We start from the raw sequence: 23,125 nt of genomic DNA on the forward strand, positions 1-23,125 counted from the left end.
AGCTATTTACATCACCTTCAACAAACTCATGACATGCCATAACAACAACAAGAGCAGCAGCAAAAGCAACAACACATCAATAGATAAACTCTAAACTATTCTATCTCTTCCACACTATTATTATCATCGCACGATCATTTTTTCGGGTGTATTATTTTCTTCGTTTGCTCGTTTTTAAATAAATATTTTGTACATATTTCTCGTATTTTGTCCTCATCTGTTATATCTGGTTTTTATTGATTTTATTAGTTTTAGTTTCGTGGTATTTAGTAACCGTATCGTGCGTCATCATAAACAATTGTATCATCTTAATTTGATTTTCTCTTCCGTTGGTTACTTGAAAATACATATTTATTATAAGTTAATTTTTTTCGTTTATGAGAAATGGTCATTGATAATTCTGTTTATTTAGCTGTGTCAAGCTTACCTCAGCACATAATTGTGATACTCTTGCGTTGAGTAGATCTAACAATGCACATGCTTGTTGAACTTCTTTTTCTGGTCCAAGTACAATTATTTCCATATGGCTTAATTTATTTGATTGTCCTTTAGTATTTTTATTATTATTATTTGCAAATCTTATATGTACTCCTTCACACTGTTCACAAATTGATCTTAAACTTGGAGCTTGATCTCCAGCAAATTTAGTTGTCAAAGCTGATGGTATAGAAACAGTTACTTCTTTAACAGTAGCCTTTGAAATAAATAAAAAATGTACATAGAACAAACAGAATAAATAATGTACAAGATAGGAAATAGAATTTATACAAATATTTCAAGTTTGTATTATAAAATATGCTTAACTCTTTCATGTCATCTATTGTAATTCTGGTGGATTAAGTTTTGGTGCCTTTGTACCTGGATTGTTAACACCCACATTATATGTACTTCATAACTTTGGATTGGTAATAATTTTCAGTTACATGCAATAGCATACTTAAGTTTACGAACATGGATAAACGGCCTTTCAATGCACCCCGGGTTTCATCGGATGTCTTTAGAAGTCTATGGTGTAAAACTTTTAAGGTAATTCTTATGTTCCTTTGAAGATATTTAACAACAGATCCATTGACCAGTTTTTAGACTAAACACATTGTAAAATCATTTAGTTTCACGAGCATAACTTGTGCGTATTTGTTTATCTAAGGGTTGATAGAAAGAGACCCAGAAGGATTGTTTGTAATATGACCAGTGACGAGAATCAATCCAAAAGGACAGAGAAACTGACAAATATGATCAACTAACTATACACAAACCACTAACAGTAATGACAATAGTAATAATAATGACAATAATAAAAATGATAACAATGGTATTAATAATATTGATGATAGACTAAAGTGGATAATGAGTGAAAAGTTCACTGCAACTACTATTGATGGGGGTAAGATTATTTATGAAATAATAACATAAATCACTAGGTTGAAATTCGATCAGTCTTGGTTAGCAATCCGCATAGGATGCACACATCACGACCAAGACTGATCGAATTTCAGCCAAAAAATATCAACAACGTGATAATTCAAACCATTCTAAATTGAATTAACACTCATACCAATTGCAGAAGTGAATGGCGATCCGGATTCGGTAGCTAAGTCGATAAATCGATGGTATTTAAAGCGAACGACAATGATTTTGAGTCCTGGGGTGAATATTAACTCTATGATGCAGCTACATCCAGCTGATGATTCTCAAATGGGACAAAATGTGAGTCCTGGATTCTACTCCTAGCCAAATTCCATCTATTCTCTAACAATGATTTGAAGTGCATATGTACATAAACAACACTCTAGATTGTTTGAAATGAAGAATGCCTTTCTGGAGAAATAGATTACGCAAAGTCTTTACCACAATACACTATTTTTAAAACTGGAGATGAATTCGGATTCATGAAGCAATTTATTTGACGTTTAAATTTTTACAAGATTTAAAAGAAAACCTCCTTTTCCAATTCGAATATATCAAAAATGTTTCCATGTCAGAAATCGAACGCAACTTGTGGAAAAAACATTTACTGGGGATAAATCCAACTCCGCCTGTAGCTCTTCTAGAGCATTTCTACAATTGAAGATCATATGAAACTCAAAATAACTGTCAACCAATATCAAAGTGAGGATGTTCAATACGAACGTCAAGACAGTCGGTTCTACTGTACGGAGCTGAAACATGGAGAACTACTACATCCATCGTCAAGAAGGTACAAGTATTTATAAACAGTTGTTTACGCAAAATACTCAACATTCACTGGCTGGATACTATCAGCAACAGCGTTTTATGGGAGAGGACAAACCAGATTCCAGCTGAAGAGGAAATTAGGAAAGGACGTTGGAAGTTGATAGGACATACATTAAGGAAACTATCAAACTGCATCACGAGACAAACCTAACTTGGAATCCGGAAGGGAATTGGAAAAGTGGGGGACCAAAGAACACATTACGCCGGGAAATAGAAGCAGATATGAAAAGGATGAATGTTAACTGGAAAGAACTGGAAAGGATTGCCCAGGACAGGGTTGGATGGAGAATGCTGGTGGGCGGCCTATGCTCCTTCACGAGGGGTAACGGGTGTAAGTGGATAAATCCGTAAGAAACTATCAGAGCACGTTTGCTAAAAATTACTGGTAAAAAAGTCAAAACTTACAGGGACAAAATCTAAAGTGAATATGTCTATCATACCCAAAACTTTTAATTTAATACTATAAAATAAGATAAAATTGAGGTATGATTAGAATATCAACTTTAGAGTACTATTATTTTTTACGAGCACTGGAGTATACACAAACAAAATAATTCAATTTACCAAAAACAATGAACAGACGATTTTTCTTAAATATTGAATTCATACGGTGAGACTATTAATTTATCAATGTTTGAAAGAAAAAAAAGGTTAACGAACCAGTTTCTTTTGTAGTTCTTCTAACTGTTCAATTGCCCTACGCACATTTTCCTCTCGTCCAATTACAGTGAAAATTTCAGGATTAGAACCGACATTAGGATTTTGCAGACGTGTTTGTGTATCTTCAAGAATTTTACGCACTCTTGGATATTCACGTCCAAGGAAACTAGACCGTATCTCTTTGAAAATATGTATCTGTGGATGAGAAGTAATAAACGAATAAATATATAAATGTATACACACCAGGCTTCAAATAGGTTTTCCAAAAACCGTATGAGTAACTCCTTGTCTGTGTCCCAGCCTGCTCATCGCATTATTTATATCATCTAAATACGATTGTACAGCTTTTGAAAATAAGGCCCCCAAATGCGCTTGTGCGGCCGAGAGTGGTGAGAGTCAGCTATCCCTCTCCAAATTCTCTCACATGGACACGCGCATATAGCCTTTGCCAGAGAAGTCCTACTCACTGCTTTCTCGTGGCGAGGGTGTAGTTTACGAAATCGAGAGGACAAAAAGTGAATGTCCGCGCTTTAACCGGGTTGGTGGACACGAAAAGTCCACCTAGGGGAGTTGGAAAACCCTGATTCCAAACCAATGGTGCACATGGGCTCCAGCATCCTGAGGGAACAAATGGCGTATGAATCAACCGGCTACCATGAGACTGCATCTCCTCACGATGCTCCACTATCTTGTGGATCAGATCCTTAGGTCAAAGGCTCCGAGTGTGGCCCCCTAAGAAAACCATCTGCTTCAGTTTGGGCACCTGGGCAGTATCACAGTCCTCACACAAATCGAATGAGATTTGTGCGGTGCATATGTATCTGGTGCTTCCTTGTACCGATATTTATGTGTTTAAATAATAATGATAATAATAAAAGTGAAGAAAACGACGGAGGTGAATAAAAAAGGTTGATAATTTACACAATTATCTACCAAGTCTTCCTCGTCCATAAGGGAGATTATGATATGCGAGAGAAGGATGACAAATAATCATTACAGAATCATTGCATATTCACAACTATTTTACAATAGGTAACTTAACTGGGTGAGTGGTTCATATGTTTGTGTATTTGCTTTTAAAACATCTGTTATATCATGACGAGAATTATGAACGGTAACTTTTGAAAACTCTTAATGGACAAATATTATACGTATATTCTTAATGTATAACTATTTAGTGGCTAGATTATGTATATCTATGCTCCTCTTATTACAAGCTTTAGTTTGACCTATAAACCATTACTGTACGATTTGCCGTTTTTTGAGTTATGCTCAGTCTATCAATTACTATCTCCCACATTCACAACCACTTTTGGCTAAATTTTGTATAAATGTTATTTACTATTTTATGGTACGATGTGGTCTGTTTAGTTTGTACATAAACCCAGTATGTTTGAAATATATGATTCATATCGCAGAGGCTGAGATTGGTGTTCTGGACTTAACAGGCAGGGATAGGCAGGAAGAAGGACCGATAAAGAGTCTGGAGTGCTCGCGCAGGTTTTATGTGTCATTGGTTCGGTCGATTATACACCGTTCTCTAATTGGTGGTATCATTACGTCATATATTAATAGGTCACAAGGCCACAAGTTATAACACATCGAGTTACGGATTGAAACACTGCTTTACCTGCCCCAAAGTTAAGTCCTCTCAAATAGCGGCTACACTTTAACTTTCTCGAGAAAATTCGATCAACACTAAGGGAGTTAAACAGACATGATATTGATAACTTTTTCAGTAGTCAATCAGCACAAATATTAAACAAACATTGGTCAGCTGGATAAGCACATCCAACAAAGCTTATCACATTCATAGATCAGATCATGAACTGATATTAGCTAGACCACTATTGAACACCTGGAAGCACTGGACAGCTGATCCGTCAAAGTATGAGATTTCTCAGCAGTGCGCATCCATGACCCCACTACAAAGAATCACACCTAGGACATTCAGTTGTATTAATCAATATATTGATGAATGATTTTAGATATCGATACCATCAAAAGAAAACTTCTAATTAAACTCGTGAACATTGATATTTAATCCTACCTCTTGTCTATAGTTCTCCTCTTTCACTAATTTAATCAGTTTGTTTAACTTTTCGCTTGCTGCATCGACTTGCTGACGATCACCTCTTAGTTGAACAATACTTTTAGTTGGATTTTCTTCAAACATGGAATCATTCGCATCATTTTCAGGCCATATAATGCGTACTTGAGGGAATGTCTCGTAAATGGTACGAATATAAGAAGTCCCATTCATGCTTGAACGTAACAAATTTTGGATATGAGGATCAATAATCGCATCTTTGCATTTCTCATTCTCCTAAAACAGTATAAACGATGAAACAATCTTAAGTTCCTATTTACAGAAAAAGGATTCGTAAATAACCGAACGAGACGTTAGCTTGTAAAAACAGCACGTAACGAAAAGCAAAAGACATGAAACATTATTATATCAACTTAGATACATCAAGTTTGAACGATATATATTGAGAACAGACCAATAATGGTTAAGTTGTAAATCCAATTAAGATACAGAATTGAGTAGTGAACAAGTATATAAAGAAAAGTATGCCAACGTATGACGAAACTGCACAAAATGTTTACATGTTTACTTCATAAACACCATAATGAACTTTGTATGTCTATACACCCTACACTGCCTCTTACTACGAAATGACATGTTCATCTTTCTTAATTCGTGGGATATTACTATTATTATTACTAATGTCACAATGACACAGCATGAAGTAACATCACATTTCCTACAACATTGTTGTTTGTGTTACAGATAATTATTCTGAGGTAACTTCAACTCAACATACAAACCAGTATAACTTTTTCACGTCTAAAAATTCAAACATACAATATGGTTAGTTGTAACCAGAACCATTACGCCCGAAGAAAAATGTTTGTAGGTTTTTTGTCGAAGTGATGACTCAGTCATCTGAGAGGCTTAGTAATAACAACGCTGGACTACGGGGCTTAGATCATCATTGAGACTATATAGATCTTTATAAGAAGAGGATTATTACAGTATCTAATTAGAAAAATAGGTTCATGATAGAATTTTCCATCACACGATTGATATAACCTACAGTTTAATAAACAATTTACGTGACTATTGAGTTAGGGCTACCCAGATCTCCCAAAATTGTTTATTAGACCTGAGATTTTACTACTTATTTTGGACTAATTTTCTTATTTTATTTTAAACTAGTTCTCCATACTGAGTTCCCGCTATACTTTATGTTCTCTATCCTTGATGGCTTTTTAATACACTATTCTGACCTCCCCACTTTTCAAGGGCGTTGTACACATATTTGTATAAAATAAGTATCCCTATAACCGTTTTTGAGAATTTCATAGAAACTTCTAGTCAAAATTAGACTTCCTCCGCTTGAAAAAGTCGAAACCAGATGCATAGAAGGTGAATTGGATTTATATTCATTATATGTATATGAAGCTGTATGAAAAACAAACATAATACTTCTACAAATAAGAAAATACATACCAGTCTCTCCACCAATTGCTGAATTTCGAGCTTTGCCTTTTCAACTCCAACTGGATCCCCTTCTATCACTATTTCATCAGAGAAAGCATCACCCCGATCTGAATCAGGAAGTCTAACACGTACTTTATAGTCACGCAAACGACCAATGGTAGCTCCTTGTTTACCAATTATGTGTCGGTAGTACTTGGGATCTACTTTTACTGTCGCCATAGCAACAGTAGCTTGTAGCTCTGCTAAGCGACTTTTTAAGCGCTCGACAATAACTTCGACTTCTTCACAAGGACCTTCAACAGAGATTCTGTCAGTGTTATCTCCAAAGCTTACTTGAACCTATACGTGTAACAAATTGTATTAACAGGTCTAATAAACGGACAATGATTAACTACGTTACTGTAGATAAAAAAAGCCTTATAGCACTTTCTGCCCAAGAAGGGAGAGATGAAGAAATTTTAGAAAACTACTATTCGTAGACAATCTGTTTTAGAAATAAAAAAATGTACAAGCTGATTATAGCATATGCATGACACAACTGATCAACCAACTACAGGTTTGTGCACGTGGTTTTGAGACATGCCTTAAGTGAGAGAACTAGTGACAACAGTAAACTTCCTAAACCCATATAAAGTGGAGTGAGGTTGGAGCTAGAAAACTATGGGTTGAAAAATAAGTGTGTTTTAACACCGAAACATTGCTTCATGATATGTTGCGAAAGATTGAGTCCCGATACAGCAGTTTGAACAGTGTTTTCTTCTAGTGTATGTATGAGCAATAAAAGACAAGGCATCATTTTAAATGATTTCATTTTTACAACTCATGGTCAAGGAAATCAGAAAAACAAAAGAAGACTAGTATTCAGAAACAGCATAATGTCATATTTGTTTTACACAGTATTTCACTCACATTCCCAATCTCTACCTCAAAACTGACGGTATGATAATTAGTTGTATCGTGCTAGTTGATACATACTAACGTCCGAATATCTCCACATTTATAGTCAATTGTTAACTGCAACCATACTTGAAGAACAGTAACATGCTTCACTACCCCTGAGATATCATCATAATGAGTTGAGATTATATCCTTCATAAGCACTTTTCTTCTTGCATTCTTGACTAATAGCTCACATACTTTTGAACTTCCACTTATGAGTTACACACTTGTAGGCAGGATGTTTACTGTTTTACTTATAAATGTCACAGAGAGAACCAATTTATAAGCGTCTAATGATAACCAAATTTTCTCTCCTCTTCTAAACTAAGGTGATGTGACCGAAAGATCCCGAACCAGATACTTATGCAAGTTATTGTCATTAACTTCGTAGCCAGCATCAAGAACTAATAGTTTTTAAGTGATTATTTGTAGAATAAGAATATATACTGTTACCGTAGCCACTGATTATAAAAAAACACCAATTTTTAAGACTAAAACATGGGTACCACGAAATACACATGAGGAATTAAGTGTCACGAATAGTGTGTTACAAGATGTAGGTCAACAATTTGTGGGTACCATCTCCGCTGTGTTTGAACACGTTTCCGGACCTCCGCACTACCTACATAATGTCGGCGCCGGATGAGAGCCGTCCTTTTCTGACAGCGAAGATCGAATACAGAGTAAAATAACATTTCCAACTTTGAAAGGCTACGTTTTTCAAATTCGTAGAGTAGGAATGCTCTCATTTATTCTAATGGTTAACTGGTTAAGTGTGGACTGAATAGTCCGAGCTTTACCGTATATCGTACTAGAGGCCTAAAAATCAAACTATAATCAACTAAGTGGAAATATTTTGAATTTTTTGCTGAAACATGGATAAAACTTACTCGTTTATATCCTTCCAGTAACTCTGTTAGTTTAGAACCACCTCTTCCAATTAATAGTCTATGGAAGCGATTAGGTGCTTCAATTTCCTCTGTCATGGTGCTTTGAGCCCGTTCATAAACCATTGTGAGTGCACGTCCAAGATCTTCAGGTTTTCCTCGCAAAACAATCTCCTCATTCCCATCATCCACTGGCAGTTCGACAGAAACACCAGTTTGAGCTAAAATATCTGCGATTCCAGAACCGCGCTGACCAAATATGATGCGATGCTGTGATCTAGCAACCTTAACAGTAATTGTCTTCGTAGTTTCAAGCTGGAAACATAAAATACAAAATTTTAAAAGATCGAATTAACAGTGTCGTCAAATGTGAGGAGAAATATTGTTAATCATCAACTTGGTGCTTGAGATGTTTCATATTCTTAGTTTCAGAATTTATACAAAATTATGTACCAATTCATTAGGAAGAAATTTATGAAACAAAAAAGGATAATAACGTGCACATCCGAGAAAAAGGGGAAATATTTCAGATTTAGAACAACATATATAAGCGATTAGATCCTCATCAGTCTTTACTCTAATATACAGTAATATTTATATGCATATACGAAATTATTAAACCAATCAAGGCAGTTTAAGTGTCAACGATAACAGTGGAATAGATTATATAACTAAACTTAGTAAGTGAAAAGTACAAATTAGTAGTGTGATAACAGGTGTACTAGTTGTGATAGGAATAATAGATGTTTGAATCAATATTACATAATGGGAAATAGGTCAATGATTAGAAAAATATGGACACTGAAATATAGCCACTTTGCAGTTTTATGGTAAGGTGAATTACACATATCTAGTTCGAATCCTAGGTCCCTTACACAAACTAATCGTCAACAGAAGCGTGAAAGACGTTCTCGATCTTATTTCGAAAGTTGAACATATGAACTTAAATGGGAAACGGATGATATCTCTGGATGTTGCTTCCCTGTTCACCAATGTGCCATTAACTGAGACTATTGAATTTGTGTGCTAACAATTACTTGAATAACAAATCAATATTGGAATTCCCGAGGTTAGTCTTAAAGAATTACTTCTGAAATGTACAATGAAAGTGCAGTTTTTCTGTAATAACACATATTATAGGCAAATTAATGGTACAGCAATGGGTTCACATCTAGGTCCTATCCCTGCTGATTTTTTTTCTTGCGAAACTAGAAAACGAACCTCTCAAAGATGATATCGATAAGCTTGACTTCTATTGTCGGTACGTTGATGATACTTTCATTATTGTTGACCAGGACATTGGGAAAGAACTATCAGAACTATTTAACAACAAACACCCAGCAATTAAATTTACATGTGAAGAGGAACTAAATTTCCTCGACGTTTTCTTACACAGAAAAGCAAACAGTTCTATCAGTAAAAGTGTGCATAGGAAAAGTTCTTTATCAAGCCAGTACACACATTTCTTAAGCTTTGTACTCCTTCACTATAAGAGAAACCTAGTCAAATGTCTGGCAAATAGAGCTAGGAAGATATGCTCGGTCGATACAATTAACAAGGAGTTAGAGCTCATACATAATATGTCGATTGAAATGGGTTATCCACAAGGTTTCCTGAAGAAACACTTGTGTGTAACAAACAAGAAAATAGTGATATCGATAGCTAGGAAGAAACCTCTCTTCCTGAAGCTGCAATTCAACGGAGATGTAGCTGGTGATGTACTACGTGATAGACTGATTAGAGCAGTGAAGAGAATGTTTAATGCAGCCAACCTCTGTCTATCGTACTCGACCCGATATATGGTGATTCCCCAACTAAAGGATAAGTTACCTGGTTATGCCACTTCTATGTGTATCTGCGAATTCAGCTGCTCCCGTGGAGAAAGCCATACTGGGCACACTACCAGACAACTGAACCAAAGAGTTAGTGAACATCTACCTTCGTGGTTAGGAAAAGGTACTGTCAAGACAATACGCAGCTCGGTTCTTTCACACTTAATCGTTAGCGGTCATCTAATAGACAGAAATAAGTCATTTAAGGCTATTTATCGTATTTCTACTACATTTCCTTATGAGGTTCGGTCTCGTCTCTTACACATAGCAGAAGCTATAGGAATTCGAGCCAACAATCCAAGTCTTTATGTTCATAAGCCTGATGAGGATCTAATCGAAAACAATATTGTTCATTTATATATGTTGTTCCCAATCACAATATGGGGATTTTTCAAATATTTTAGAGACTACATAAAACCAGATATACTGAATCAGTATACTCTCATCTGCTCAAAAAGACTTACCCGTTCATTATATATTGCTTGAATTTCTTTAACCGCTTGTGTAACACCTTCGCGCTTGCCAGAAACAGTTATTTCGTCGACTGATACATTTGGAGGAGGAATGTTGATTTTGGTGTCAGTTCGAGACTTCAGATCATTTACAATTTGGTTGTTCCTATAAAGTAAGACTTTTGTCAAAATCCATTCGGGTTGAATATAATAATGAGTATGAACTTACGGTCCACATATAAAAGGATGGTAAATTTTTGGGATCGAAAGCCGTTCAAACGCTTGTTGGGATTGTTTGCGAACAATTTCATATATTAGACCTTCTGCTTCTAAAATCCCTCTTCTGGGACCTGTAACAATGACGACATTTGGATCGAGAGCATTGTGAGGTGGGATGCTAATTCGTGTCATCGTAGATGACTCCAGTTCTTGTAAACGCTCCCCTTTTCGACCAATTAAATAACCCCGACACTCAACCGGAACAGAAATTCGAACAGTTTCCTGGAAAAATAAGGTTGGGTTTGATTAAAAATAATGAGGGCTGAAGCACCAGATAACCAGTCAGTTAGTCAGCTACAACGTAGGACCAGGCATATACATGCATCGGTTCAAGTCGACATACTTCATTAGCACAACAAGATGAACATCAAATCTGTAGAAGCAGTTACTTTAGTGGTAGTAATGTATAAAGAAAAAGATTGCATATAAGAATGTGATACAAGGAGAAAGAATTAGTTCGTAGAAAGAAAGGTACAAAGTAATTTTAATCTCACAGTTTAAGGGAAGACAACGAGTGTATACACCTACGCCAATTTGATCCATTCTGAGCCATGTCACACAGAGTCTCCAACCATTGGTTACGATAGTCACGCGGACCCCAATCAATTAGTCTGCACCTACCAACATGACTCAGACTAGAAGTTAGTGACTTCAAGCTCTGATGCTACGTTTTGGTTTGGCCGCCCCTAACTTTCTTCCAACTATCCCCAACACCAGTCAGCAACGCCCGTCGTGGTAATCGGTGTTCAGACATACGTAGCACGTGGTCTAACCATCTCAATCAATGAAGATTCACAACCTCATCAATTTATTTACCATCATTCCCTAATACCCTGCGTATAACCTCATTATTACTTTCCCGGTGATCCCAGCAGATGCGAGCAATATTTCTAAGACATCTGTGGTCAAATACTAGTAACCTACGAGTATCTTCTACTCTTAATGGCCATGTTTCACAGCCGTAAAGTAGAACAGAGCGAACTGCTGCGCAGTATACTCGTCCCTTAATTGATAGACGGATATCTCGCCTTCTCCATAAGTGATGTAAGTTGGCAAGAGTCGAATGAACTTTTTGAATCCGTGCAGACGTTTTGTCAGACACCAACCCATTAGGGCTGATCAGACTTCCAAGATAAGTGAAGTTGTCGACGCGTTCGACTACTTCACTCCCTATCCTAAGTTTAAGTGAGAATCCATCAGTGCAGTAGACTTAGTAGAAATACACGGTTTTTCGTAACCCTTTGGTTTAAATCACTAAAAGATGTTACTGCTGTTTCTACAGCTGTTCGTATAACTTTCTAAGCAACATCTAGGTCAGTCTCATTTCCGAGTTCTTATGGAGCCGTTTAGCCGAACGGTACATAGACGACTGTTAACGGGGATCCATTCTAATAGTGCTTGTTCTGCCCTTGTACATAGTGCTATGCCTACACTCACCATCGGGTCGCCAGACAAAAGGAGGGCATGCCACCTCGGCTCTCCGTTTTGGCGAGGTGAGGTCAAGTGGATGACCACACTAGGATTATGTAGGCGTGTTTCGGAGACACAGCATACATTAATGGTACGAGATTCTAGGGTTTTAGCCAAGGAGGCCTGCTGGCCGATTTGACATAGGATCCGTACGCTGAAGGCTTCAATATGTAGTTTGGAGCGAGGTTTTGGTAGACCTAGGACAGTGTTTCGCGCACTAGAATCGTTGGCCATGGTAACACTTAAGGAGGAAGTCAATAGAGGAAGTTTGGAGTTGAAAGGAGGGATAATAGAAATTGAATAGGGAAATTGATTATGAATACAGTGATCTAGAGTGCTGTTAGAGGTATGAAGGCGGTTATCACTTCTCGGTTGCCGACATCGTGGAAGGGTTCTTCTGGAGGTACCTGAAAAGGAAATTGGGTCAGAGGCGATCTTAGTGACCGGAGAGCGTGACCACAGTGCCTAAGGGACAACTGCTTGAGGCTAGCCACACACCTCTTTCTGAGTAATTTTCATGTTAGCTTCGTACTTGTTGGGACTTTACCACCGGAGCCGAATATCCGTGGGATAAGGCGAGGTGTACATTTTTAGGGTCGATCTTTTCTAACCCCCCCCCTTACTTGTAGGAAGGCAGCATCGCTGTTATGCTGGTTGTCTGAAGGATACACCTTACTGCTGTCACACCTATGTAGTCATTAATACGACTTTGCCCTCGGACCTTAGGTTTATGTATGTAGGATTATGCAAATGGTACGCGCGCTGTTTAACATAAGTAACATAAGCTGAAAATTTTATGCCCTGTATCAACGGTCTAAACCTTCAGGACGAAGACAATAAAAAAATATGGTAGCGAATACTAGGGAGACGTAACCATAAACCTCCCCTGAAAGACTGCTTATGCTTATGTGTATGTCATGGAATATATGTACGAAAGCCTTTGTACCAGTGATATGCATTTGATGCGTAAGAGAGTCAGTTGTAACAAATACGTTTGATGGGAGCGGTGACCATCCACTCAGGCGGGTGAATATACATATATGTGTGCCATGGGATGCATGAGTGAAAACTTGTGTTACCGGTATGCATGTAACGTATAGCTGCCCCCTGGTGCGACGCCCGCACGCCAAGACCTGAGGGCATCGTTTTCACTAAGAAATTAGGTTTGTTGGCCTTGGAAATAGGAAGCTACTTTCAGAAAAGCCAATCGACCCCATCAGATAAGGTTTGACCAACCTCAATGCAATTGGAATACCGCACCTTGAACATACCGGTCAGTACTGTGGGTCTTTAAAATACTGCATTTTTCTTAATTTTTATTCAATATGATTGTCAGCTGTATTTCAAAGATAATTAGGATGTATACGTTTAATTCTTGTCTGAAGAGCATGAGATTAAATATCCCAAGTATTTTTTTTATCTTCATATGGCAGTCATTCACTTGAACTGTCAAAATGAAACACATTTGTTGAAGAACTAATGACAATCAATTTGCTCCATTCGTATAATCAAGTCTTTCTGTTGTCATTTAACCCGATTAGAAGAACTCGATATTTGGAATCTGACTCCCGAAAATGAACTACTTCCAATAGTAATTTTGCTTTTCATAATGGATGAAATCTGCTTTTAATTCACTCAGTTTGAAACCGATTCGAACCTTTGAGGGCTTCCTAAGCAAGTAAAATAACCAATAGGTGCGGACCAGCTTATAAAGCGGCATTATACTATTTTTCTATCTTTTGACGATTACTGAGGCAGATGACACTATTTCTAAATAAGCATGATAATTTATTTCACCAGTTCGGCGCCACGACATGAAACTTCGGGAAAACCCATGATATGAGTACATCAAACTAGTACCTCTGAGATCGTTTAATGACTTATCGATAGGCTGCAATTGATTATATAAGGTCATGGTTCAATGTTTGCACCAATTGAAGCGGGTAGTAGTTCAAATGAAAAAGACATTAATTGGAATTTATTGCTGGTTATCGCCTAGGCCAATCTCGTACTCTGAAGTGTGGTTTTCCAAAGCCAATGTCTTGCCGTCTTCCCTTTTTCCTTAGACATTTAAATCAGTGACCTTTAACTACTTTTGCAGCTAGACAAGTTTAAAATTGAACTGCGTCTATTACTGATCGGAGATTATTACCTCCATACGAACCATTTAACACATGAGACCGAACTATATTTTTGCCGCAACAACAATTCATAATTTTGAGGCTTTAACACAAAATACCACTTACAATCCTCTTACCTGTTGTTGTAATTCAGCTACCACCCTTCTCTTTGCCTCAGCCACTCTGCTTGGCTCTCCCGAGATAGCAACCGTCAAAATATGATTTTTGGAGCTGTTCAAATTCATTTCGACATTTGTATCTCTTGCTATTTCCATACAGATTTTACTCTGAACATTGTATCTTCTACCGGCTGAAATATTATCTTCTTCATTATTAACGAATCGCCTCTCCTCAAAGGGTATTTCCAAGACCTAACAATGTTAGTAGACAGACGTAGTCATACTTCCGTGGTTTTAGCTTGGTAGGAAGGTGTTAAAGCACCTATGACTTTGACAGGACGAGATAACCCCGCTTTTGGAAGGGCAGGAAAGTCTTGCTCATTCAGTTGTGAACTCAAATCGACGTTTTCTCTCATAATTGCTGTACAAGCTTCCATAACTTCTCAGCGAAACCTAGCACCCTCGGGACCCAACACGTTGAGAAGACCCGCAAGGTCAAGTGAGTGTAGCGTGCAGTACCTAAAAACGCGGCACAAAGATTTCTACACTGAAGTAATTTTTACTATTTGAAGGGAAAACCAAAGTTTCCCAATTAAAGATCCCTTGCGTATGGTGGAAATTAATATCTGGTTTCGATAGGCATGTTGCCAAATACATCAGAACGAGAGGTGATTCAAATAGTTGACGAGCTTCCGCATCCGGTAGGAATGGATCGCTGACTCCTTCAAGTAACACCTCAGTTGTGTAAAACACATAGGACTAGTAGACGTATTAACCAATAAGTGTGAAATAATGTTCCCATTCCTCAAGAAAACACCAAGTGTCCTCTTGTAAGGGATGTTGCTTTGACTACTTCGACTGGTATTAAGTTCTAAGAGTTGGCCACTGGTGACTAGTAGATGTCCCTAAAGTACAGTTTGCAATGCCGCATCTCCAGTTCTTAAGTATTTTCCTTAAGGTGTGTATTGGAATCGTACCCCATTGGGTCTTCTAGAAAGTTCTTAGGACAGTATAGGGTCAGTGAAATGTCACTGGTCCCTAGCCAAATCATCCACCAGTCGGGTCAATTAGTTCACCGATCTTCGCCAAGGTCAAGGAGAACAAACACGAATCAGTGTGACAGTTAGAAGTATTTGAACTGTAGTATAAACTAAGAATCCTAGAAATAACGTAATTTAATCAAGAAGTACTAAATGAGCACAAACGAATGTATTGTATTTGGAACTCAAAATCAAGCAAACATCAGGCACAAATGAACAATTAGTTCATACAAACACCACATTCGGCATAACTTAAATGAATATACAAATTTCTGCAGTCTATTGTACCTCTCCTCAGGTTCATTATGTGTCTGTCCAACTGTGTATTGGATGCAGACCCTGTATTGTCTAGCATGTACTCATTAGTATGAGAATTAACAGCTGAAATTGGAACAGACTCACCTGGGTTCTGGAATCGCATACAATCATCCTGTCGTTTATGCAGTGAAACCACTGATATCTAGAATTTGAACCACAAAAATTCCAACACTTCTCCCCCACGAAATAATGTAGGGTCCTTATGTCACTATGTCATGACCAATTTGACGTTCGCAATTTGCATTATCTTCTCATATCTCACGCTTTGATTATTATATGTGAGTATTTGAGGATGCATACTGACATATAACTTAAGGCATTCGGTCATGTGACTTTGACTTGCATAAAAAGTATGATACATATTCCTTTTGCGTTTCACGTTAGAATACACAGATAAATGTGCATTGATATGTGTAATCAACACATGTGATTCATCTAGGCTTGATTTATCTGCAAAACAATCAAATGGAAAACATTCCTCTGCCTCATACTCATTAAGATCATCTTGAACTGGATTTGGATTTTCTGCCTGTTTGAACTTCATATCTGGGCAAACTGATCCTCTGGGTGCTTCGGGATAACTTGCTTTTCCCTCTGATTCATCACACCACTGACTAGGGATTCTACTCGACATACATTGATTTGGAGAATATCCAACATCTGATACAATAACATCAGAAAGGTGACTAGAATTCGACTCATTCGGAACATATTTGTCACATTCATTGGTGATATCTCTAAAGATAAATCCATTGTAACGACGAATAACATTTGATATGACATCACATTTTGATTTTTCCGAAATATTTCCTTCAAATTTATTAAGAATTTCGTTAGAGAATAATGGATCACTAGAAAAACCAGCATATACCGAAACTAAGTCCGGTTTTTGATCATGTGACGTTATGCCGCTTCTCGAAGTCTCGAATAAGGATAAGTGATCTTTATAAACATCCAACTTAGCAGAATCACAATCACAAATTTTAGCATTAATTGCAGCCAACTGAACCATGTTATTACAAACTGACTGAATGCATCCAGTTCTAAAGCATTCAGAATTACGAAATACACACATACAGGTGAAACTTGCCACAGAACAAGCATTTACCAAACTTGTGCTCATCTGCCCGGACTGTTTCACAACTCCCCCAATGAATTGTTACCTGAATAACCCTGACTACCTATTGGACTGCGACGACTTGATAAAATAGTTGAACTCCTGATATCCCAGCGAGTGATTTCATTGAACTTTTCTCCTTTGCCGCAATCGAAATCTGTATACATAACATGGTCCAGTAGTAGTTGCTTGAGCGTTGCATAAGGGAGTGAAATTGGCTTGTCTGGAAATGCCAATGTCTTTATTAGGCTGTATACTTCTTTTCCGATGAATGTAAGGAGATGAGCCATAATATTAAAGTCCTCGACATCCTCCTTGTTCATAGCCCAGATTTCAAACCTTTCCATGTAATCCCCAAAAGCATCAAAATCTGAATGTATGTCCAACCGTTCCATCACAGGCTCAATCGCGGCGACAATGTTACAAGTAGAAGTATTTGAACTATAGTATAAACTAGGAATCCCGGAAATAGCGTAATATAATCAAGAAGTATTGGATGAGCACGATCGAATGTATGTATTGGAACCAATATATCTCTGTAGTAAAGTCATTGTAAGATCACAAAAACAGCCATAGTATTTGTTATATCTAGAGCTTTAGATTCTTGCTATGCCGTGTACTACTACTACCCGCAACGTCGCAAGAGAGAAGACAGAAGACTAGTAAGTAGGAATTTTATTCCCCAAGCAGTGTCTAATATAGTACAAAAAACTCATGTGTTTATAGTTTTCTGGCTGAAAGTAAATCATTATTTCGGACAGCCAATAGGCACATAGGGGTCCTTCTTATTCATCCAATAGGGAAGCTACACGTCGACATTCTAGAATGTTCCCCTAGCGATGGTTGGATGGAATGTCTTTGGCTCTTTCTGGGCTTCTTAAGTTTACCTACGAGCCATCCTTACACCTCCCCTTTTTGAAGTCTGTTACACACGACTTTCTTTTGGGATCTATTTGAAACATTGTTGTCGCTCTCCCTTTTCCGCTCATCATTTTTGTCGGCTATGCGAGTTCACTTTTACCTTTTAAAACCGTTGTTTGCTGCCTTCTTTCAGGCTTTTCTGCTTTAAATCCACCAGCATGTGGAACGGTAGTTGTGTATCTACTGTTGCTGTCCTATGATCCTTTCTAATCTGATTAATATGTCTGACACACGTTCCGTCGCTTCTCCGGACTAAATAATGTACCTCCTCGATACGCCGTTCTATGACCCCTGGTTCCCATTTTCGGCCGCCTTGATACCACTTTATGAGCACTTTCTCACCTACCTTCAAGCTGCGGGTGCCCGTCTGATACTCGTGTACGGGTTTTATTGTTTTCTTGGGCGGCAATATTCTGTCAAATGTCGTCCGGATTTTCCTCCCAGACATACATTCTGCTGGTCACTTTCCATCTGGCACCACCGGGCGTGACTCTGTAGGTCATTAGGAATCTCTTGACCACCTGGACCGGGTTACCCTCTCTTCCCCCCTTAACCAAAGCTCGTTTAATCGCATCCACAAACCTCTCAGCTTGTCCATTTGATTGGGGATGGCATGGAGGAGACTGAAGGTGCCGAATACCATTTTCACTCCAAAAACGCTTGAATGTTGAAGACAGAAATTGAGTGTCATTGTCCGTTACCAATATTTCTGGGACGTCGAAACAAGAGAATAGACTTGATAATTTGAAAATTGTGTTCTTCGACGCTGTATTTTTTCATTTCGTATACTTCCGGCCACTTCGTGTAGGCGTCTACAATGGCTAGAAAGTTCCTGCCTTGTATTGGGTCGACGAAATCAGCGTGTAATCTTTGCCAGGGCCCATCTGGTTTCGGCCATGGTTGTGGTTTTACTTTCACTGGGTTCCTTACAGCTTCTAGACATGATTCGCAGCTGTAGCACAATTGTTCTATATCTTGGTCCATAGAAGGCCAGTATGCGTAGCTTCGTGCCAGTGATCTCATTTTGGTCGTTCCTGGGTGCCCGATATTGAACTGTTTGAGTACTCGTCGTAGGAGAGTGCTGAAAATGACAATACGGTGGTCAAACATGATACAAGAATCGATAATTGTGAGAGACTCTCACCGACGGAAGTATTGTAAAATCTCTCCTTGGGGTCGTCCTGAAGGCCACCTATTGAGTAGGAAATGGCGGATAGTCTTCGAGGTATTATCTTTTTCGCTTGCTTCTTTAATATTTTCAAATGTAATTGGAAGGCCAGCGATTGCATCTGTTAACACAGCATGAACTTCAGCTTCTACGGCGGCAGCAAGCACGTCTTCTTCATGTTTTGCCTGGGAACCAATCAGCCTTGAGAGTGCATCAACATGTCCAAAATCTATCGTTGGGCGGTACTTAATCTTGAAATCATACCCCAGAAGCGTTGTTGCCCATTTCTGTAAGCGGTTCGCTGTATAGACAGGAATACCTTTCTTGCACCCAAAGACTGTCAGCAAAGGTTTGTGGTCTGTTAATAATGTAAACTGCCTTCCAAACAGCATCTTCTGGAACTTTTTAACCGCAAAGACAATTGCTAGTGCCTCTTTATCTGACTGTAATTCCTTTCTGTCATTGTCAGTGATCTGGACACGTGGGCAATGGCTTTCTCAGACCGATCAGGGTAAGTGTGTGAGATCACAGCTCCTATTCCATAGTTTGATGCGTCTTCTGCAAGTACGATAGGGAGTGCTGGATCATAGTGTGCAAGCAGTAGGTTTGATGAAAGCAGCCTTTTCAGTTTTGAAAATGCATCCTGACATTCTCTTGACCAGACCCATTTGGTATCCTTCTTTAGTAAATTATTTAATAGTGCCCGCCAACGATGCAGATTCGGGAGAAAAATACCATAATGGATAATCATTCCCGAGAAGGAACGCAGGGTTGTTACATCAGTTAGTGAATGCATTGTCTTAATCGCGTTAACGTTTTCTGGGTCTGGTTTCATTCCATTCTTGTCAATTATAAATCCCGAATAATGTACGTGCTCCATGTAGAAATCGCATTTTTCAGCACGTAATCTGAAACAATAATCCTCTATCCGTTTTAGGACTATATCCAGCTTTTTTTCCAAGTCCGCATAATCTGTACCCATATAAAGTGTATCATCCAAATAAGCAGTAGTACCAGGAATGTCCTGTAACATGGTATCCATGACTTCTTGGAAGTTTGAGGGTGCTGTCTTCACTCCAAAGAGAAGTCTGTTATGTCGGAACAACCCTTTATGCGTGTTTATCGTTAAATAATGCTTGCACTCTTCAGCAACTGGAATATGTAAGTAAGCTTCTGATAATTCCAGTTTTGTAAAATACTTTCCTCCATTCAGTTTCGCGAACAAGTCTTCCGGTACTGGTAATGGATACTGATGTGCCTCAAGTGTATCGTTTAGTCCCGTCGAATAATCTGCACATAGCCGGATGCTTCCGTTCAGTTTCTTAACAATTACATCCGCGTCCCACTCAGACATCATAGGCTCTCTACATATATAGACTAAATTGCCTTATTTCCCTACTTTGTAGTTGTATTAGATACTTTCCCCTCCCTAATTTTTTTTAAATTGAAGTATACAGGCAACTCACTTGACCTATCAATACTCGGTCGCTAAACGACGCTTACAAATACTCTAAAAAGTCAAAAGAAACGCACAATCGACTGCCTACTGCCAGTGGTAGTACATCTATAGAACCTGTTACCCATCAACCGGTTAGGATAGGATAAAAGGACACTAGTACGAATTTAGAGTGAGTTCCTTCTTGTCTGTTCTTTATCAGCTTTTTACCCTTCTGTACACGATATTGCCTCGCCATTAATATTATTTCACCACTTGTTATCTTACCTTATCTGTAACTAATATATATCTACACTTTTCCGCCCACTTTGGTAAGCAGCTATCCTACATTATACCCCTCTTAATGCCTATACTCTGATTGGCAACCTATATTTCACACTATAGTCAATTAAAGCATTGCATCGAAGCCTTACCCACAGTCCATAATTTGTAACTGTCTGATGAGCTTATAAAATGGTACTTATAGAAATAGTGTTTTCCAACAGGATGTGAAACACAGAGCAATGTGTGAGGTATGATATATATCCAAAAAATAAACTTAAATGAGCCTAACACCACAAAAGGAGGGAGGGTGGAGTTACTGACCAGCAAGCATTGATGGTTAGGGCGATGACTTCAATCTACCCCTGTTTGTGGGGCAGAACATTTTGTTTGTATCAGGCTCTTTATGGATGAGAACAAGTCAATCGATCTGTGATATTGAGGTTGTTCTCCTACACTCACCATTCAGACTCATGTTTCTAATTTTTATGCTGGATTAACTATTTTACTAAGACAACCGATACATGCTAACTCGGACTTTTACATGAAAACTGTGTGGCAGGCATCGGATGAGGAAAAAAACAGACTGTAAAGAATATGGTTGTTATTTTACTTAACACTCTACTCTCTATATGCTCTGTTCTAATAAACAGCCTTCCTTATTCCAATCTTCACTTCCCCTCCTTCATTCGAACCCACTTCACCTTGATAAATATCACAACTCACTGTTCTTTATTACTGCATTCTCTCCTCTGGAGCTCCTGATCACATTTCACTCTAGCAACATGAGCTAGTATCAATTTAATCTAATAATTTATCATACCACCATCTGTTCCACTACTAAATGTTAAGTATCGGTTATCGTTCATATCCAAATGCCTTGCTGCTCCGCGGTTTCCTTTTTTCTCTTCAGAATCTTGCTCTGAGGGTGAAGCTATGTAACTTCTGACATCTGGAACAATCTTGACGTACGCGCTTTCCCAAGGTCATAGTTCATACCAGGAGCTCCACAAGTCTACTTTATAACAACTATAAACTTGGATTGGATCTGGTATGTAACGTGGAAGCCATGCCCCTTTGGAAAATACTTTGAAGAAAACACAGTATATCTGAACGAATGAACTGCTATCAACTTTTATGGATCATATTTACTAAACAATCCTGCTTGGGATGCATACTGTGAACCAGTATATGTTGTAACTTGTAGATCATGCCTGTAAAAATGGCGTGTACCTGCCCTTGCAGAAATATATTATTGTTGTTGGTGCTGCCCAATCGGAAATATTTACTGGTTCTATGATTCCGCTTCCTTGGAGTCGGTCTAACTTCCGCTCAACAATTGGTAGAGCTGAGCAGGGTACAGGACGTTTAGGTCTGAACACTGGTCTGGCTCCCGGCTCAACGGTTAGTAGTGCTTTCACCTTTCTGCATTCCCCCAGTTCTTTTGTGAACGCTTGGCTATGTTTCTGGAGGACCATATTTCTCAGGCTTTGCTCAGTGGGTACGTCCGACCTCACCCGACTACATATATGATTAATTGGCTGGTTAGCCAGCTGTAGCATTTCTATCAAGTCAAGACCAAGCAAATCTAGTCCTGAACTTTCTGTGAGATATATTTTGGCATCCTTCTGTACATCACCTTTTTAACTGGACAGCATATCTCTCCAACAATATTTAACTTCCCTCAAGATGCACTGTGTGCTGAGTTGTTGGGGGTACTAAGGGTTTGCCAATATGACTCCATGTTTTCCGGTTGATGAGTGCAATGTCTGAAGCAGTGTCGAGCTGCAGACGGGCACGGCGTCCATTAATATCTAAAGTCACGTATTTCTTTCGGTTATGTTCTGTTCTAGTATGTGCCACCATTATTCTATTAGTTGATGAATAATTTTTACGTCTTCGGTAATAAACACGTGATGAGCGATGGTGCATCTTCTTCTTACAACATGTTTCTTTATGTCCTTTGAGCTGACATCTAGTGCACCGGTAGCTTCTGTATGGGCAGAACCTATTGTAATGCAGCTCTCCGCAAAACCAACATGCAGATGGAGGCTTCCCAATGGTTGTGTTCTGCTTTTGCATACAGGTGTCTTTCTTATCATTCACTGCCTGTATACAAGGAAGTCGACCGTTATTTTCTACCATCGAGGTGTCATGTTCCAAGTTCACCAGACGTTGACATTCAGTAGTTACCTCTTGAAGGGTGATATTTGGACACTGTTCAATTTTACTCAGAATTCTGGTTCTGATGTCGACATCTTCTGGAGACTGTAAGCTGCATACAAAAACAAGACATTTGAATTGATCTGTCATTGCTGACAGATAAAAACTCTCACATTCACG

General features: G+C 38.4%; 1 protein-coding gene across 1 annotated transcript; it reads right to left on the minus strand.

The window, feature by feature from the left end:
- Nucleotides 1–388: 388 nt before the first annotated feature.
- On the minus strand, nucleotides 389–14,938 carry Smp_170110 (high-density lipoprotein receptor (hdl); the record flags this gene model as incomplete). The annotated part of the gene is made up of 9 exons (XM_018790584.1): nucleotides 389–694; nucleotides 2,896–3,090; nucleotides 4,946–5,221; nucleotides 6,413–6,742; nucleotides 8,233–8,544; nucleotides 10,526–10,679; nucleotides 10,743–11,014; nucleotides 14,520–14,753; nucleotides 14,786–14,938. The coding sequence occupies 9 exons, from the start codon at nucleotides 14,936–14,938 to the stop codon at nucleotides 389–391; spliced, it is 2,232 nt and encodes a 743-aa protein (XP_018646102.1).
- Nucleotides 14,939–23,125: the final 8,187 nt, after the last annotated feature.

Source organism: Schistosoma mansoni (assembly GCF_000237925.1).
Source record: "Schistosoma mansoni, WGS project CABG00000000 data, supercontig 0049, strain Puerto Rico, whole genome shotgun sequence".
In the NCBI taxonomy this organism is placed as follows: domain Eukaryota; kingdom Metazoa; phylum Platyhelminthes; class Trematoda; order Strigeidida; family Schistosomatidae; genus Schistosoma; species Schistosoma mansoni.